This window comes from Xenia sp. Carnegie-2017, unplaced genomic scaffold, assembly GCF_021976095.1.
Source record: "Xenia sp. Carnegie-2017 unplaced genomic scaffold, XeniaSp_v1 HiC_scaffold_26, whole genome shotgun sequence".
NCBI classification, from domain to species: domain Eukaryota; kingdom Metazoa; phylum Cnidaria; class Anthozoa; order Malacalcyonacea; family Xeniidae; genus Xenia; species Xenia sp. Carnegie-2017.
This window is the reverse complement of record NW_025813489.1, coordinates 19,405-37,860: the sequence shown is the minus strand read 5'-3', so window position 1 is coordinate 37,860 and position 18,456 is coordinate 19,405. Positions and strand designations below refer to the sequence as shown.

At 35.9% G+C, this 18,456-nt stretch overlaps 2 protein-coding genes across 2 annotated transcripts; both read right to left on the bottom strand.

Moving 5' to 3' along the window:
• Positions 1 to 2,355, bottom strand: LOC124453896. Its single transcript, XM_047004726.1, has 3 exons — positions 1,919 to 2,355; positions 103 to 526; positions 1 to 58 (listed from the first exon to the last, which is right to left on the bottom strand). The coding sequence occupies exons 1-3, from the start codon at positions 1,938 to 1,940 to the stop codon at positions 1 to 3; spliced, it is 504 nt and encodes a 167-aa protein (XP_046860682.1). The 5' UTR covers positions 1,941 to 2,355.
• LOC124453895 (putative leucine-rich repeat-containing protein DDB_G0290503) lies at positions 2,134 to 18,095 on the bottom strand. The gene is made up of 13 exons (XM_047004725.1): positions 17,905 to 18,095; positions 16,637 to 16,696; positions 15,421 to 15,456; positions 14,740 to 14,817; positions 13,625 to 13,842; positions 10,504 to 10,549; positions 10,077 to 10,184; positions 8,333 to 9,829; positions 6,209 to 6,328; positions 2,986 to 3,196; positions 2,480 to 2,642; positions 2,407 to 2,438; positions 2,134 to 2,192 (listed from the first exon to the last, which is right to left on the bottom strand). Exons 1-13 carry the CDS (start codon positions 18,037 to 18,039, stop codon positions 2,134 to 2,136), a joined length of 2,763 nt encoding a protein of 920 aa, XP_046860681.1. The 5' UTR covers positions 18,040 to 18,095.
• Positions 18,096 to 18,456: the final 361 nt, after the last annotated feature.

Sequence of the window (18,456 nt, the reverse complement as noted above, 5' to 3'; positions counted from 1 at the left end):
TTAAAGCCTCATCCTCAAATTATCTCCCACTTTATGGGAAGTAAAAAAATCCCGGGAGCTAAATAGAGGAAAAACGGTATGAATAAATGTGCGATAACTTACCTGGCTGGTTCACCATGCCTTAAATCAAAAGTAGATTCGTGATGGCGATTTTTTAGAGCCCTTATCTCAGCTTTGAGCTCGCTGCTCTGTCTGGCAAACATACCAAGGTCTTTTTCCAAAGCACGTATCTTTTTCACGGCGATGTCAAGATGCATCGTCTTTTCTCTATCGGCGTTCAGCAACTCCAACTCCCTTTCTTGAAACGATTTGTTAGTTTTCTGGAGCTCTCCGATTGCACGGCGATAACGTTCCACATCGCTTTCCAAAGCGTCGATTTTCGCGCGCAGTATTTCAATCTCACTGGTTTTATCTACATCGACTATCGTAGTTGCAGGATTGCCGTCTGTGTTATCAAGCGAAGTCTTAAGTTCTTCGTGTTCATCTTGTAGATCACGGAACTCAAACTTCAAATCTTGTAATTCGTCTAAAAATTAGTCACATCATTAACAGAGTTTATAGCCCGCATAACAAATGAACGAGTTTCGTGAAAGTCTTTCATGAAATTCATTTAATCTCGTTTATAAGTCTTCGTTTGAAACATGCGTAACATCTAGTGATGGAGCTAGTGTAAGTTAAATTAAATTATAGCTGGTCAATTTTGAATTGGATAAACCTTCTGAACAAAACAAATCGTTATGAGTTTTTAAAGATTATGAATAAAAACAATAAAACGCGTGCGGCGATTGGTCTATAGCCGTGTTTACACTTTTCATTAGCCTGTGCAAACCGATTTGAGCTCAACCATCAAATCAATCAAGCAAAGAGAATTTCCAAATCGACCATGAATACATATTAGACGAAATATTAAACATTTCTTTTAAATTTGTTAATCTTGCATTATTGCTATTTCATAAAAGACACGAAAGAAATTTTTCGTGTTTGCACTGGCTTATGCTAACCTCGGAGACATTGTGAGAACTCTCGAGTAGGTGCAACCTTGCGCTAATCTGCTCTGGTGTTCTCCCAAAGGTCGCCTCGGTTTGAATGAGCCTGTGCAAACCTAGTAAACACATTTTATTTCTTAAATAAAATTTTACAAATTAAACTGCCTCTAACGAATTTGGAAATGGAAATACATTGTAATTTATTTCGAAAACTGGCAACACCAATATTTTTATGAGTTGCTCGTTGCATCATTTGTACCATCAGTAAAAGGAAGCGAAAAACCCTTGTGAACGAAATAATTATTGCACCGCAAGTAGCAAAATTTCAAAACACGTGTATCTATGTCTGAACAGACAATGGTTAAGTGTAATCTATTTCTTTTACGCAAAATCGAAGGAATTCAGGCAAACAGTTGTATTTTGTTTCCTTCGACGTTGGAAAACCGGTTTTTTCCTTTTCTTTTTGTTCAAATACGTCAACCGCCTCAAGTAGGTTTATTTTCAAGAACTTCATTTGTCCAGGGATAAATTCTCGTATAATAATATACTTTGAGATATTTCTCGACTGTGATTGGATGATGGCAGTGCAGTTTATCTGCAATTGCGCTGTTAAAATTTGTAATTGCACTGCTGAAAATCTCTAATTGCACTGTGAGTACTGTTTCCTGTTTGGCTGAAGAGCTGTGAAAGCCAAACATACTTCTTTTTGATTAAAAAGACATGGTGCAAATTGTAAGTAAACAAGGCTTTCCACATTGCAATCGTTTGAAATTCAAGAATTGCAAAAGAATGCAAAGAATAAAAACAAAACAGCAAGTACTGTTTTTTTGGTGAACATTCCGTGCCTCTTTCGTAGACAAAATAAAATTAAAGCTTAAACTCTTGACGTTGTCCTACAATATGCTGAAACACAATATGTTTTTGGATTATACCTTCGCATTCTCTTAAACACATATTTAGTTTGTAATTTTCTTTCTTCAGTTTGGAAATTATCTTAGACTGTTTGACAACTTCATTATTCAGCTCGGCGATTCTTGCATTTCCTTCGTCAATTTGCAGACGGTATTTTTCTTCAAGCTCTTCCTCCTATCTCGTTGCAGTTGAAGACATTTCGCCACCGAGTCGTCAACAGCAGTGGCAGATTTTTTTAACTGCATTTTAAGTTCTTTGGTCTCGTCTTCAAAACTGCGCATTTCATCTTCAAATCTTGTATCACGTCTGCATGATGAACACAAAATTAATCGAATTAATTTTTTTCAACTCAAGAACGTTCAGTAATTTACGTTTCTAGTTACGTAATTTGAATGCTTTGATGACGTAATTCTAACGCTTGAAGGACTGTATTTTGACTAATGAGATAAATAACCGCTGATGGAGCTTCAAACATATGAAAGTTGGGAAAAATAAAACAGAGACTTACCTTCGAATTCCTTTAAACCAGTGTTCAGTTTTGATTTTCGTTGTTCAGTTTTATATTTTCGTTGTTCAGTTTTAGATTTTCGCAGTTCAGTTTTTCATTTTCTCGGCGTTTCTGTTCAAGTAGAGCAATCTCTTTTGTCAATTTCTCTTCACTGGCACGCAAATGTGCATTTTCACATATCACTTTTTCAAAGTCGATGACATCAGATAACGAAAGACGACGTTTTTCATCACTGACTAAAGTTCAAAGAAACATAAAAGGACGTTTGATCTTTGACGCTTAAAGAAAGTCAATGCAGTCGACTTATGAAAAACTATGCAAAATGAAAAATTCACATGGACTTCGCTGTGCGCATGCCTTATTATGTTGTTACCGCAAGGAAAATGATAATTACGTTGCACATAAGATACTTTTACATAGCTTTCTCTACCATGCTTTTCCTTCAGGTTTCTAATGCCAATCACTATGTCAATCACTATATTTTTTGTAAAAGTGGAAAGGCGAAATTAAATTTCGACTTAAATTCAACGACATTCAAGTTTTGTACAAACTATGACATACAATCACGGCGGGTCATACCTTTTTGTTTAAAACAGGTTATTTGATCATTGGAATCAGCTAGGATTAATTCATATTTTTTGATCAAGTCAGCATTTTCCGTTTCCAGTCGAGCAATAGCTTCGTCCTTTGCGAGTATTTCTATCTCCTTCTCGTCCAAAACGAACTGCTTTTGCTCCAATACATCTTGATCAGCGATCAACGCATGTCTTAACTCCTCCACAAGCTTATCCTGAATAAACAAATATAAGCATGTCAGATGTATGTATCCACTCGTGTTTACCGAGGTAAAAGCCGAGATATAGACAATGTTCTTCCATTGTCTCCTTTTAGATGTTAATATACTCATTGGCCGTTTTTATGCTTAAAACTGTTAATAGACGTCAGGACAGATGATATGTCGAGTTATGTCAACTGTCAAGAATGAAGAAGGTTCGACTCGTCTTGTGACCGTTTTTATCGTTCCGACAAGTTTAAGCCGCGCACCAAAGAAATCCGTCTTACGTCGTCCGTCTTAAGACGCATGATATTAACTGTCTTAAGCATAAAAACGGCCATTGATTTCTCTCGTGTTGTATGCACTGTTGACCGGATGTTAGTAGAATTTCTGCAGCGTAAAGATGAGATCTCAATGTATTGTTCCTGTTGGAAAACTCCTTTCCGCTTTCCAGTTGCTGGTTCAATAACACTCTGGAGACTGTATCTTTCAACAATTTTATTGGACATACTCACAACTCTCACTCAAAAACTCTCTAATTAATTACATGTATTTATACTGATTGCTTCGGGCAAACTTCACAGCACTCCATTCATTAGGAACTAAGCTTGTGGGTCTTAAGGAAATTATGAGTACATACTACACCTACCGGGACATACACCTAAAATAGCTGCACGTAAATCTGTTCTTTTCAATGGTTTTAATTTACATATTTTTTTCGATGTCATGCAATCTGAATAACCCCAACCATATCTGTATTCAAAAAGAATTCCTTAACAGTTCCTCTTTCAAAAAGGTAGCCCCCAGTCTCCCAGATGTTGTTTGGTAAAAGAAGATCCTGATTCCCGGAACCTGCGTTTTGTTGCACAGCACCCTTCGACATCTTGGTCTTCTTCGCAATTATATGCGCTGTGTCCAACCTTCATTACTCAGAGCAATTATTAAGCCCTTAATAACGGAGCGCGAGGTCTTTACGGAGAAATATTGGACCGAAGTTTTTCCGCACAGACCGAGCGGTTTGTACAAAAAGACAGAAGTCCCATATTTCTCAGTTAAGACTGAAAAAGCGAGGTTATTAAAAGGTTTATTATATGGCATTATTTGACCTGAAATGAAGCTTGCTTTCTTTCTCGTCCTTGCTGCTTCTTACCGGTTGGCTTTCACTTTTCTAATTTTTGTCCATTAAAAATGAATCGTTTCAAATTATATCGTCTGGATAGTTAAACTGTTTTCCAAGTGTTTTTCCTTCGAATCACATTCGTAAATGATTCTTTGTTTCGTTTATTTTGCGTTTTGCAGTTTGCATTACGAAGTTTGTTTACATTTGACTGTAAAATTACGCGTTTTGGACAGTGCTCGATTACGGGAAAATAATAAACCGGCAAAAATGTTTCTGAGCCAATCAAAGCATGCTTTTGCCGGAAGTGACGCTTGCCATGTAATAATTGACCTTTTATTTCTTCATTTTTCTCTTTTTATCATCTGTTCCACCGGAACGTGTGCAAGAAGAAATCTGGTTTGCTGCGGGATACTTTAACATCGTACGGCAAATGACTAGACGGAATGTGAGCGTCATTACCAAAATGCAATGTGAATATTCAAATCGCTTAAATTTATGCATTTTCGCAACTCATAAAACATTATTTATTGTAAACTCAAACGAAATATTGATTGGACTAAGACTTTTTATCCACGTTAGAATGATATGAAATTTGAAGAATACAGAAACAAGCATGCAGCGGGTGTATGTTGGACGTTGAAAAAATGAGAAATCTAAGTGCCTGTATCAAAGAGGAATAAATGAAATTCAATCAATCTTTGACTAACAGAGTTATAGCAGTTTCAAAAGCAAAAGGAGATCATACAAAATTTTAGAATGATGTCAACTTGTTCTAAATCATATAAATTTAGTGCAAATACGTATTGCATGCCTTTATGTTGCTTTGGCAATGACAATGGGTTGAATACCAACCAAAGGTTGGACATTACCCACGACATACACAACGCAGACTTACAAACATTATGAAACGCTTCTGCACAGATATTGACATTCGACTAATTTTCAAATCATTCAAAATCGAAAACCTTTCTCATTCACACCACTTTCATACAAAACCGGGCTTATACGCACACTAATCGACAGAGCATACAAACTTAATAATACGAACAATGGCTTTCAACGAGACATAAAAAACATCACATCCACTCTTTTACGAAACTCTTTCCCACTTCACTTTATTAACAGAACCGTAAAACGATATCTCGACAACAAACATAGCCTCATTTTGCCACCAACTATTTACTATCTTGCTTCAAAATCATCGACACTGCCGACACCTCATTCACCCTTAAAATCAAAGAAGCACTCCACATTGACAAAACTAACCCTGACCTCAATGTTCAACTTTTTAAATTCAATACAATATTTTGTTCATAATACGCTCGGACGCTCCCCATTAATTTATTTTATTTCCTTTTTATTGTTGTAATTTATTTATCATATTACTTTTATACAAACCTTGCGTCACTTATTATTTCACTCATGCTGAAGATGGCATCATGAGATGTCGAAACATGTCTATTTTCAAAAAACTTGTCGTTTATATTAAATGTAAATTAGCAATAGTGCTTTTACGAAATTATACCAAGGTCTTACTATGTTTGCAGAATTAATTTAGACAGTGCTTCACACACTGTCAACGATAGCGTCAATTAAACATTTTTGTGAATACTTTGTGGTGATTTTGATTATTTCAAGCTTAAAATTCGGGATTGTTAGCGATACTACCAGCACAGAGGCCGTGTAAAGTCGTACTACTTGTAATACGACTGTTGAATTTAGATAGTTGAATTTTAAATAGGTAAATACGTTGTCAATTCGTCTTACTGAAGAAATAGAAATTGTTGCAACAATGGTACTACCATCGTATTTTAATAAGTAAAACAAATTAGGCACAAGAAAAAGACTCGTGGCAAAGAACAAATGTGGAAAACAACGGTTAACATGCAATAACATGGGTCACAAACCTTTGCAACAACGTCTGTTCCCATCTCTTCTTTGAAATCGACGAGTATCGCTTTGAATATTTCACTATCCCATCGCTCGGTCCCAGCCTTATCAAGCGCGCGGCACATTGGACATGAAACCTGTGTAAGTGACGGTGAATTGAAATGAAATAAGTAAATGATAAGAAACAGATAGAAATGTGAAAATTATTACAATGATCTCAAAAACGTTTTGACGCCTCACTATTTTTGTGGTTCAGACCACGCATCTCAGAGACGGATTCTGGATGATTTCGTAGAAAAGGTACTCTGGTTTGACAATTCTGTTTTTTTACAAGTGAATTCGATGGTTCCCTTCATTTACGAGGAAATGAGACAGGCTAACAAGATAAACTGAACTAGTAAAATGGTGGAAAAAAGGTTCATTTAATGTAAATGCCAAGGTTTTGAAAATAGACATGTTTCGACACGTCATGATGCCATCTTTAGTATGAGTGAAGAATTACATAAATAATAGGAAGTTTATACCAATGTAAAACGATACAGTAATATAAATATATAAACATGGATAACTTATAACAATAATAAGGAAATGAGATAAATCAATGGGGAGCGTGTTACAAACTAAATATTGTGTTGAGTCTAAAAACTTGAACATTGAGGTCAGGGTTAGTTTTGTTAATGTGGAGTGCTTCTTTGATTCTCAGGGAGAAAGAGGTGTCTGCAGTGTGGATGATATTGAAGCAGGAGGGTGAATAGTTGGTTTTCCATGAATGAGATTTCAAAATGTGCCATTTATCCACCAGAATCAGGGAACATACCACAACAGGCAAAAACTCTCATATCTACCGTTACCTTCCTAAATCTCCTTCATAAAACCAACTTTTAACCATCTTGCTTCATAATTATCGACACCGCAGACACCTCATTTTCCCTTAAAATCGAAGAAGCACTCCACATTAACAAGACTAACCATGACCTCAATGTTCAAGTTTTTACATTCAACACAATATTTAATTTGTGACACGCTCCCCATTAATTCATCTCATTTCCTTATTATTGTCATAATTTATCCATATTTATGTCACTGTATCATATTACTTTTATATAAACTTTGTATTATTTATGTAATTATTCACTCACACTGAACATGGCATCATGAGATGTCGAAACATGTCTGTTTTCAAAAAACTCGTCGTTTACATTACAATCAAACCGAATGTTGTGTTCCCCTGAACATTGTAACATACTGGTCAATTTAGCTGATTGGCTGATTCCAAACGCAACTAGCTCTAGCGAATTGCACCTTTCTTGCGCTGAAGTAGCTAAACATTCTCTTGTAGAAATAATGGAAAACATGTTTCAGATAGTGTTACCGTAATTAAACGGACGCTATGCTTTTTTTTTACCGAGAAACCGTTTGCATTGTTTCATGAATTTATATGTAAGATAAAAGAAGCGATTCCGTACATTGAAAATTTACTGAAAGCAAAAATAAGAGTTGCATACAAAGACATAAATCTTGTTTTGTTCATCGCTGTTTCTCCTAACGACAATCTGGTCATCTAGGAGGCATTTCGAAATGCGTACGATTGTTGGGCGGAAGCATTCAAAAGAATCGAGCTCGAAGCTGCATTTTTTATAATTTTCGAGGCTGTTCTGTTTCATATTCCCAATTAGGAAGCAATGCTTTTGAATTTTTCGCCTTACCCCGATAAATCAACAACACGTTCTCGATTTGGTAAAAAAATTGTTTAATTGTTTTGTGTGAATTACATGATGAGAAGTATCAACAGTACAGCACGGGAAAAACTTCAAATTGCAATTGCGTTTGGAATAAGCCAATGAATATTGCTCAATTGACAGGTATGTTGCATTGTTCATTGGAACAAAACATCCGGTTTGACTGTAAATGCACATTAGCGATGGTGCTTTTACGAAATTATGGTAAAAAAAGTTCATGGGTTATTACTTCATACCGGGAGGTCGTGCTAATTACTATCAAATACCTAGGTAATAGCAATCTTCGACGGGGGTACATACTGTCTGTGAGTGGTCTTTTGTTTTAAGTATTCTTGCTAATGTTTGCAAGCAAAAGTAATCAGAACAGGCAAAAAAAAAGCTAAACTGAAACCGCGACCGTACCTCTTTTGACTGAGTCTCCAAGCCATCATTTTTCATCTCATTTTCATCAACAGCATCAGAAGTTTCTCGTTCATTAATTTCGTTCAACAGCTCCTTTTTTTGACGACTCAACACCAGTTCTTTCTCGACATCACCCTTCTGCAAGGTTATGCTTTCCAAATCTTTTTTCAAGACACAAATCAGATTATTCAGCTCATCAACTTCAATTCTATGTTTGCTATTCATGCTTTCGATAACATCTTCATTTTTCGAACGCAACTCCTCCCTTACGCAAACTAATTCGTTTTGTACACGAAGCAACTCTATCTGAAGCTCATCCTTTTCCGCCACGAGTGTATCTTTCTCGTCCGTCGCATCAGACTCACCAGCACTGCCAATTTCCGTCTTCAATTTTGATTCCAAAACAACTATACGTGACTCTTTTACCTTCAAATCGTCGTTCAAACTTTCCATCACCGACTCCATTTGCGTGATTCGTTCATTCAACTTCACATTTTCATTTATAATATCCTCGTGCTTTTGGGTCTTCTCTGCAACACAGTCTTTAAGTTCGCAAATTTGCGACGTGTTTTCTTCGATCAATTTGTTCAGACGCATTCTTTCTCTCTCGTTACTCTCGTCTTCCTCTTGTTTGCCTTGTAATTTCAACAAAAGCGCGTTCACTTCATCCCTCTGAACACGACTCAACTCTTTTTCTTTCTCGTTCACTGCTTCGCGAATGAATTCGATCTGATTGTCAAACTCTTCTTTCAACCGTTGTTCGCTGAGTTCATGTTTTTTGATCAACTCCTTTTTTGATTCCACCAACGTTTCTAACTCCGCAGTCTGTTTTATAATTAAAGATGATTTCTCGTCTATGAGCGCATCCTTTTCTTTCAAATTTAACAGAAACGTCTCCTTCTCGTCTGAACAACTATCTGCAGTTTTTAAAATTCCTTCTAATCTTTGAAGTGCTTTGGTCATCTCTTCTAAAGTTAGTTGCGCATCTTGTAAAGTTTTCATTGTTTCCTTCAGCACTGCTGTGGTCTGCTCATAGTTTATAGTAGTTTTAAGTAAATCTTCCTCAAGTCTTACCCCACTAGATATACTAGATATAAGATCTTCGATGTCGGATTGCTTTTGAATAAGCTCCGTGGTCATTTCAGATAAATCGCTGCTTAAATTTTCCTTTTCTTTCAATTTCTTCTCGCATTCTGCTTCGAGTTTAAGCGCACGAGCTTCGCTGTCTTTCAACATGCACTCACTTGACGCTAACGTTTCCTTCAACAGACGCATCTCCGATTTACACGATTCAATTTCGATTGAAAGTTTTTTATTTTCAATTACCATATTTTCCTTTTCCGAAATAACAGCTGCAAGACTGTCTTTTAAGACTTCAATTTCTTCGCCCATTTTTCTTTCAGTTACTTCACAGCGAATGTCACTTTTCTTCAGCAAATCTTCCACGTCTTCCTTAACAACATCTTTATCCAAACTACCAATTTCCTTTATTTGCAACTAGTTTTGACGGGGGGGAGAGGAAATGAAAGCAAAACGCTAAGATTATTTCATGTCGAAAACATTGTGGTTTTCGTACAAAAATAGCTTGAAGGCTTCTGCATTTATCATTGTATGATACAATAATTCTTGAATTCTGCTTTTGCATGATATCAAGAACTTTGCTTCAACAGAAAACATTAACCTCGGGTCTGAGCAATTCTTGATATCATGCAAAACGTCGTCCAATAATTATCAATAAACATACCAATTTAATCTTTTCATCATGTTGTTCGACTTCATTAAGCAGTTTCCTTTTCTCCTCTTTGCATTTTTTCACCTCATCTTGCAAACTTGAGATTTCTTTTTCATCATTCTATAACGCAAATAAAAAAAATACAGTTTTGAAACTTCATAAGAGTTTAACATTCCGCGAATGTCAGTGACGGGGGACAAAAGAGTCGAAATTATTTCGGGTCATCTGAAATTAATGGAGGAAAAGCCGCCTTAGAATCGTTTCGATAGCTTTTTTTAAACCTCTCGCAAAAAGAAATTAAAGCTGGCTTAGCACGAATATCGTCAATTCATTAAACAACAAAATATTTGTAGATTTTACACTTCAGGCAAAAAAAGTTTATTTTGATCCAGCAACTTTAAGAAACAAGAAGCACACACGAAAATAAAATAATCCATACCTCGGCAGATGATCGTTTCGTTTCAATTACAGAGCAAGAAATGGCGCTATAAAAACAAAGGGTACGTCAAAAAAGCATTCACGGACCTGCATACCATTTACCTAATCGTAAGATATATTAAAAATATCTCACCTAAAACTCGCCGTATTTTGTAAAACGACATTAACTAAATTTTCATAAGACTATACTACACGCTACAAAATGTAGTAAACTGAGTGAGATGATATGTCCAGGTATTTACAGGTCAGTGATGTTAATAAACCTCGTTTCATGTTGCAAGCACACCGGTTTCCAACGGCAACAAAGCTGTCATATTTTTATCGAAGTGTCCCCATTCCTTTTCGTCCTAACGAGTTGAATTTCATCTTCGGAAGAAATGAAATACCGATGATGAGACAGGGCAAAGGTTAGGTCGGTTGGTAAACGATGGCATTAGCGAGCTATGACAACAAACTACGACTCGTTGTCGTAGTGGTACTCTTGCAAAAGCTCACCATTTTCTCCCTCACGGAGAGTGGAGTCTGAACAAATTTTTTTATCGCTGACGATTTCAAATTAAACATGGCAATGCCAGAAGCGCAATGGATCTAGTTATCTATATGGGAGACTGGGATGCATCTATGATGGCAATTGGTTTAAAAGATCCACCTACGACACAGCCCTCTCACCAAAATTCTGACTGTTAAGAGCTAAAAGCCTACCAAAAACATATCAATGCGTTGAATGGGCACAACTTTTACTGGAATCACGAGTGCAAGATGAAGCATAAAACTTAAGATACTTTTTAGTAAACAAAACAAAAAATGGGGGAAAACTTTTGGGATTCGATTTGGAAATGTAGCAAAAAATAGAGCATTTGAGAAAGATTTCAATATGAAACTGTGTAAAAATGTGGCTCACATAATGTTTATTTGCGTTTTGCTGGCAGAAGGGCTGTGCAAACTACGGTTTTTCATCTCCGGCTCCGGCTTCTTGTCAAATCTCGAATCACTGGTTGGTGACTAGTTAATTTTGCAAGTCACTGTCCAACAGTTTAAAGTGCTTATGCATCGAGTTTTGACCCCCTAACTTTTTTGGCCAAATAAAAAGAAGTAGCCTCACTTTATATTTGAAATCAAAAATAAAATTGAACTTTTCTATCCAAAGTCACGATCGTCAAAAGTTGTCATTTTTGAAACTTGCTGTGCGAACTTTTAAAATGCCATTTTATTAACTTGTGACGTCATAAGTAAAACACACTTCTATCATGGCGTGTAGAATTTTATAGTAAAATCTCCATCGAGAATAATAACCTTCTCCTGGCGGATAAAAATAGTCGAATTTCACCAATTCTGTGAAAAATGAAAATTAAGATCTTTGTATATATTTCCTAAAGAAGAATAGACTCTCAAAGGCAAAGAATAGGTTGATTTTGTTCGACAACGCTTCACCCCTTCGTAGATATTTTTGTTCAGCGTATTTTGATGAGTCGTGTTTTGATCTATGTAAATGTTTGTTGGGCAAAGAAGCTCGCTGGCGAAGTGTCGTGAAATTAGTTCATGTCAAATGATGTAGATGAAGAGATGCTGTCGGAAGCGTTTTCGTTTCCGAAAGCTATTGTTGATTCTATATATAAATACAGCTGCATGCACGCATTCTATAACCCGTTCGCGGTTCATCTTTTTTTTAAAGGGCGAAACGAGATATTGAAGCCTTTAACAGATGGCCACACTAAGAAATCATCTATCCCCATGTTTCGTACTCCAGAAATATTAAAGTGTTTATCATACCAAATTTTACAATGTTTTCTCATTTTACAGTGTTTTCTGTTTAGAATAACTCAATAACATCTTCGGTACAATAATATTAATGGAGATAATACTTTTTTTTGAGATATGTAACTTTTCTTCATTATGAATATGAGATCATTATAACAACCCGCTGCATAATTAGTATTGGTAAATAGTAATTTTTTCCACCGTCAGCATTAAAATATCAATATCTCTTTGGCAACATTACAAAAATATTCATCAACACGTTACTCAGCAAGCTGTTGTATTTGTGCATAAAACTTTCTAACAATGTGGAAAATAGATGATCTTTCAAAAATTGTTACTGAGTTTCTGATTTCGTGACGATGTCATTTACGTAATGAATAAAGTTCAATATCTCGAGAAAAAGGTAAAGTCAATTCTACTAAAGAGGTTACCAATGTCATTCTATATATTCTTAGCATTACAATCAAGCAAGTTTGTTTCGAAATTTAATGTCATAAACACTTTAATGAGCAATTCAAACTTAGCAAACGTTACACAGCTGTTTAAACAACGAGCATTAACATCAAGGTGGGTAAACGACTTTCAAACATGTCTGCAGTGCACGCATTCGCAATTCACCTTCTCAAATTTTACTTTGCCACGTTGCTGGTGTGCAATAACATTGACTTTGTAAACATGTCTTGATTTTCTGCCCACGAATTTTAATCAATCATGCGTTGAGTAACTTAGCGTTGTCGTAACACAACAATGAAGAGAAGATGCAAAGTGTTCTTACAAAACGTCTGGATAAAAAATAGCCGTTTCGCATTTTCATTTATTTTCCGTACAGACTATTTACTCCTAACATGCAATATTTATGCTTTAATTCACTAAAAGTAGAATGAATGGGACTAATTACCCTGCTACCAAAGGTAAGCCCGAGTTTAAAATTAAAATTTTTTTGGCATGTTAATGAAGATTGAACGTTAAGGTTTTGACCTATGTATTCTACAATTACATTGTAAAACATTACGATCCACCTTTGCAAAGGAACTAAATCGATAATAGACAAACATATCCTGCAAAACCAAGAATTCCAGAACAGCAACACACTAAAGCAACAAACCGATCGCAAGCTAGTTGAAAGTTGATTTTTTATTTATGGCACCGTTCAAAATTCGCTCGCTCCGAGTTTGAGAATTAAACATTATGACATTACTATTTGATCATGCCGTACAGGGAAATATGTCTCTCAGCCTCAATACATTTTCCCATACAGGCCTAAATGCCCGTATATAACATAGCTACGTATATTCTTGCAAATGTTCCCCAACTGTCTTACAACAGATGAGCTAAGAAAGCAGGAAAAACGCCAATCAACTAACCTCATTGCTACAGGGACAGCATTTACTTCCACTTCCTTCTCTTGAATTTCCTCTAACAATCTCCGACGATTGTCCATGTTAAAATCAGGGCTACATGCAAAAGTCTGCTCCAGTCTCCTACATGGCTCGACAAACTTTCTTTCGAATGGAAAATTCATCGTCATTAACGGCTTATGAAGTATGCCCGACGGGCAAACGGTCCAACGACGTTGCTTACGCTGAGAAAATTATCAAAGTGAAAAACTATATGAGTATATTTTCTCTGAAATGGTGAACGTTTTGTGCTGTTATCGGCGAAATTTTAAAAAGCAAAATTCTGAATTTTATAGACATGCTCGTGCGCAGATATGCACGAGAGTGAATTCCGTTCAGAAATTTCGCAAAATTCTGTTATTTTAGTGACCGATGCTAGTATATCTTGATCACGATAAAAAGTTTTTTCAAAGCCTTTGGTATTTCGTGTGGGACTTTGTATTCTACCATACGTAGTTGATGCTGCTATGTAATTGGTTCCCGTTCTCTGTATTTATGTAAAGTACTGCCACCTCCAACCATACTTAGTTAAATACCATTATGTAATTGGCTCATGTTGTTGGTATTGAAAGTGCTGCAACTTTAGTAAAATGGAGCCAGAGACTTGGCAGTACTTTGAGTTTTTTTTTGTGTGCAGCGCCTGCGGCGTCTTTAACACAGAATCTTCAAACAGTTTTTCTTTGCTCATAAACAAACGCCACATGCATGTGGTGGTGAAGAAAAATTCTTGATGAATTATCGAGTATCTGACTGAATTTCCTATTGGCCGCATTAAAATTTGGCTTTTATTGTAATTCCAGGCCACAACCCACCACCATCATAAAATGATGCCAGCCAATTAGCATGGTGTTTTTCAAACTTTTATTAAACGCATGGCCTCCGAAAGTGACTGCTTAATGGAGATGTCTACTTGATAGAGATTTCATTGCTACAAAATTGCTATTTGAGATTAAATTTAGGTCTTTACGAAGTGTCCGCTCAATACAGGATGTCCACTTAATAGAGGTTTCACTGTATACAAGATTTTCAAAAATCGACTAGCCATTTGGCATTTTTAATGCAAACCGCTTGATATAACTTACTTGTTTTACATCATTTTCGTTTGATTTCGAAGTACACAGGATGTTTGTGACTTTCATAAGCTTGATTTTGGTCTCCTCCTTAAACGAAAATATAAAAAACTGTCTCCGACCTTCACAAACACGTATGAATAGCAGGCTGTCCAAAATTGCGGTAACGAAACCTGGGTTACAGTTGCGTTACAACATAGATATAGTTTTGAGCTAACCTAATCTGGAGATTTTCAAATAATTCGAGCTTGTTAGAGCAATAAAAAATTGCATTGATATTTTCTAGTCAGTGGTGAAGACATGTAGTTGCAGGTAATTCTAAACTGCAGACATGTTGTTACTGTATAGTTGTAGACAGTATATGTTTGAATGAGCATGTTTGTCTTGAAAATTAGCTCATCATTATTTTATTCAATATATTTTTGGTTATGTTTACTTTTCAACGGCATCAAGGTACTAAATTCCTTTACAGTTTATAAAACACCTTCACAAAACATTGCCAAACTTTTAAAATTATTGATGGTTTAGACATGGAACGTCCATCATGCACTATTAATAATCAAATCTACGTGGAAAATTTGTGTGACCCAAATTGGCTTTTTCCGCCAAATCAAATTTTGAACATGCTGAATGAAGGTCGCTTGCTTGTTTCTACACACAACACATCAACAGAATTATCTCGCGAAAACTTACAGCAATCTTTCGCTGTTCTTCAAGTTCTTGTTGAATCTAAAAAAAGGCAAACAGAACTTAAAAAAAATGTCGCGAAATCTGTCATGAATTTCCACAAACAAAAGCGTGAAGCTACAAACTGTGAACTGGTCACAACAGCAGACACTTATTTTTAAAACAGTATTTGTCAGTGATTATCATTCTACATGCCTCTAACGGACCAAAGAAAGACCTGTTGTACAAGTTTTAAGGAGATTGTTAGCTGAAAATCGGAAATTCAACCTTCCAACCCGAACGGTATGAATCGAGAGATTGCGTTCGGTCTTTGAAAAAAAAACACGTGGTGAAAAATTTATCATTCCTATTTGTTGAAAATGGCAATTGACTGGCCTGCCATTATGGTTATCTCGTGCTTCAGAAGATATGCGTGGCATAAAAAATTTCAATCAAGTGGCCTTCTGCATATTCCTTTTTTGCAAAAAAAAACCTACTATTATAAAATTGCAGCAACGAGAAAATTGCAGTCAAATATACTAATCTGACTAACGAATGTTACTACTAACCTCCATCAGAAAAGCACGAAGATACAAAAAGAGCAAAATTATGAAAAATATTTTCATAATCACGAAAAGTCGTTATGAAGCAAAATTTTACCATGCAGTTTTCTTAGTGTATTGGACAGAACATTTAAAACGACTTAATTTCTTCATGAATAGATTATTTTATTTCTTTCTTGGGATATTTAACAATATTTATCATGCGAAAACATCACAGTCACATCACATTGCGCGATAAAATTTTAAAGACCACCAATTTTTCGCATCTTTAAATAATTTAATTTCCCATGAACAACACTTTAAAAAATAAATGAATAGATGAATATGTTCATAGATACCCAAGTTAGATATTTAACAAGACATTGTAGACAGTAATTTACTATGTTTGTAGCCATTTACTTTAGTAATTTGCTACTTTACAAATCTTAATTATGTCTTGTGATGTCAGCGATGTTTTTGCAATTTACTAAAGTTACATATCTCGATAAAGAAATGAAACAAAATAATTCCACTGAAGTAGTTGTTAAGTCATTTTAAATGCTCTTGCCATGCAATCGTAAAACAATGCGGTAAAAATTGGTTTCATTAGTACTTTAAATATTGTTATGCTCGCGTGGATATGTTGTGGAGCGAAAAACTGACTTGAAGATATAACTTATCGATAAAGGTTTAAATCTTACTTTCTCCTTCTCCATCTGGAGTTCCATCTCTCTTTGAAGTGATTCTTCTCGTCCTTTAGTCTGTGAAAAAGCAATACGAATCCCGCGTTATGCAACTACTTGCATGGGATTTATCAGCAAAATGAGGGAATTTGTCTTGTTTATGGTTTGAGCTAAGGGGCTGTTCACATGAGCCCGGCAGCCGGTTTAGCGAAGCGTTAAATTATTTTAAATAATGGAAAAGATTAAATACTTCACAACAAAAAACTTATTTGAGCAATTTCTCTATACAGACATTGCAAATTAACAAAACCTTCAAAATTAAAACAAATAGTTTAGCCTGATTTGAATATTACCACTAAAATGACTTATGACGCTGAAGAAAAGGCGGTAAGTTTTCCGCTTGAAGTTTTTGCTTCCTTCAATGACACAAAATCATTTCAGGCCTCGATGAATCCCGGTTATCGGGCTCATGTGAACAGCTTCTAACTTTGGCGCGTTTTCAAAAGTGTTCAGGCTTCTCTCTACACGGCAGGGTTCAAAAAATCGTCCAAAATTTGTGTCGTGCAGCTAAAATCACTTAACAAATAACCCTACAAATCCACTCTTCATCTTTTATTTCATTGAATATGGCATAAAATGGGCAAGTCAAAAATTATCTCCGGCAAGCAAGTTTTCCATTAAAGGCAACCAGATGTTTCAGAATTTTACACACAGAAAATGATTTAGAACCCAATCCTCTAGATATCTAATTACCCAGTCAAAGTCAGGCAAGGACGTCATATTGAAAGTTGGCAAACAGCGAAACTCAAATTAAAAATACGTTAAAAACCAATCCTATCGAACATTTTAAAAATTGAACTTAAACTATCAGCTTTGTAACTGTATATCAACTCAGGAAAGGCAGATATTAAAGGGCGTAAAGAGCATAAGTTTTGCAACCTTTCAAAGTGGCGGCTTGCCTCACTGGTAACTATAGAATTTTGGCGGAGTCAGATATCTAGTAGATTGCGTAGTAGGTCATTGTACACAGCACATAAAGACACAAACTTTGAGACTGTTGCATGGATACACGTTTTGAAACTGATGCTTGCTTAAAACGCGTGATGTATCTTTTCGTGTGTGCCGATGAATTTTCGCGTAATATCTGCGTTTGTATTCAAATAAAATACACCCAACGATCAATACTCCAATGATAACCTTCATACCATACTTTAGCATGACTTTATTCCTTCGTGACCAATGTTACACTTAAGGATGTTAATGACCATTTATCGATGACACCATACCTGCTCTAACTCGTGTTTTAAACGTTTGATTTGTCTGCGACAGCGCTTTAACATGGTACCATCGTCCAACACCTGCAAAGTCGATAAAACCAATGTCAAGATTGAAAGGATTGGTTCAACAACCAGCGTGACCATATATGTAAGTTTCTATACTAGATATGGCCGAATGAGCTTAAATACTCACCCCGTTCTGAATTTCGCAACTAGTAGAAGGGACAGTCTAAGCTCATCAGACAAAATACAGCATAAAAATGGCCTGTAGAATGTTTTTAGGGGTCGCCATGTTGGGGTGAAAACTCATTTATATAGTGAAAAGAATAGATATTAGTTTCATACTCTGTTGGGCATCGGCACTTCAATGTACTCTCCCCCAAATATGGCCAATTGGACGTCACATGCTCACACTCTATATAGTCACGCTGGGTTTTACTGAGCACGCAAATTTACATGAACGGCACGTGATCGAAGGCTCGTACCACAATGCGTTTTCCTTTTCACTGAAATCACAAGTCTACAATCTCGAAATGTTATAAACGCCCATCACTTTCAAAT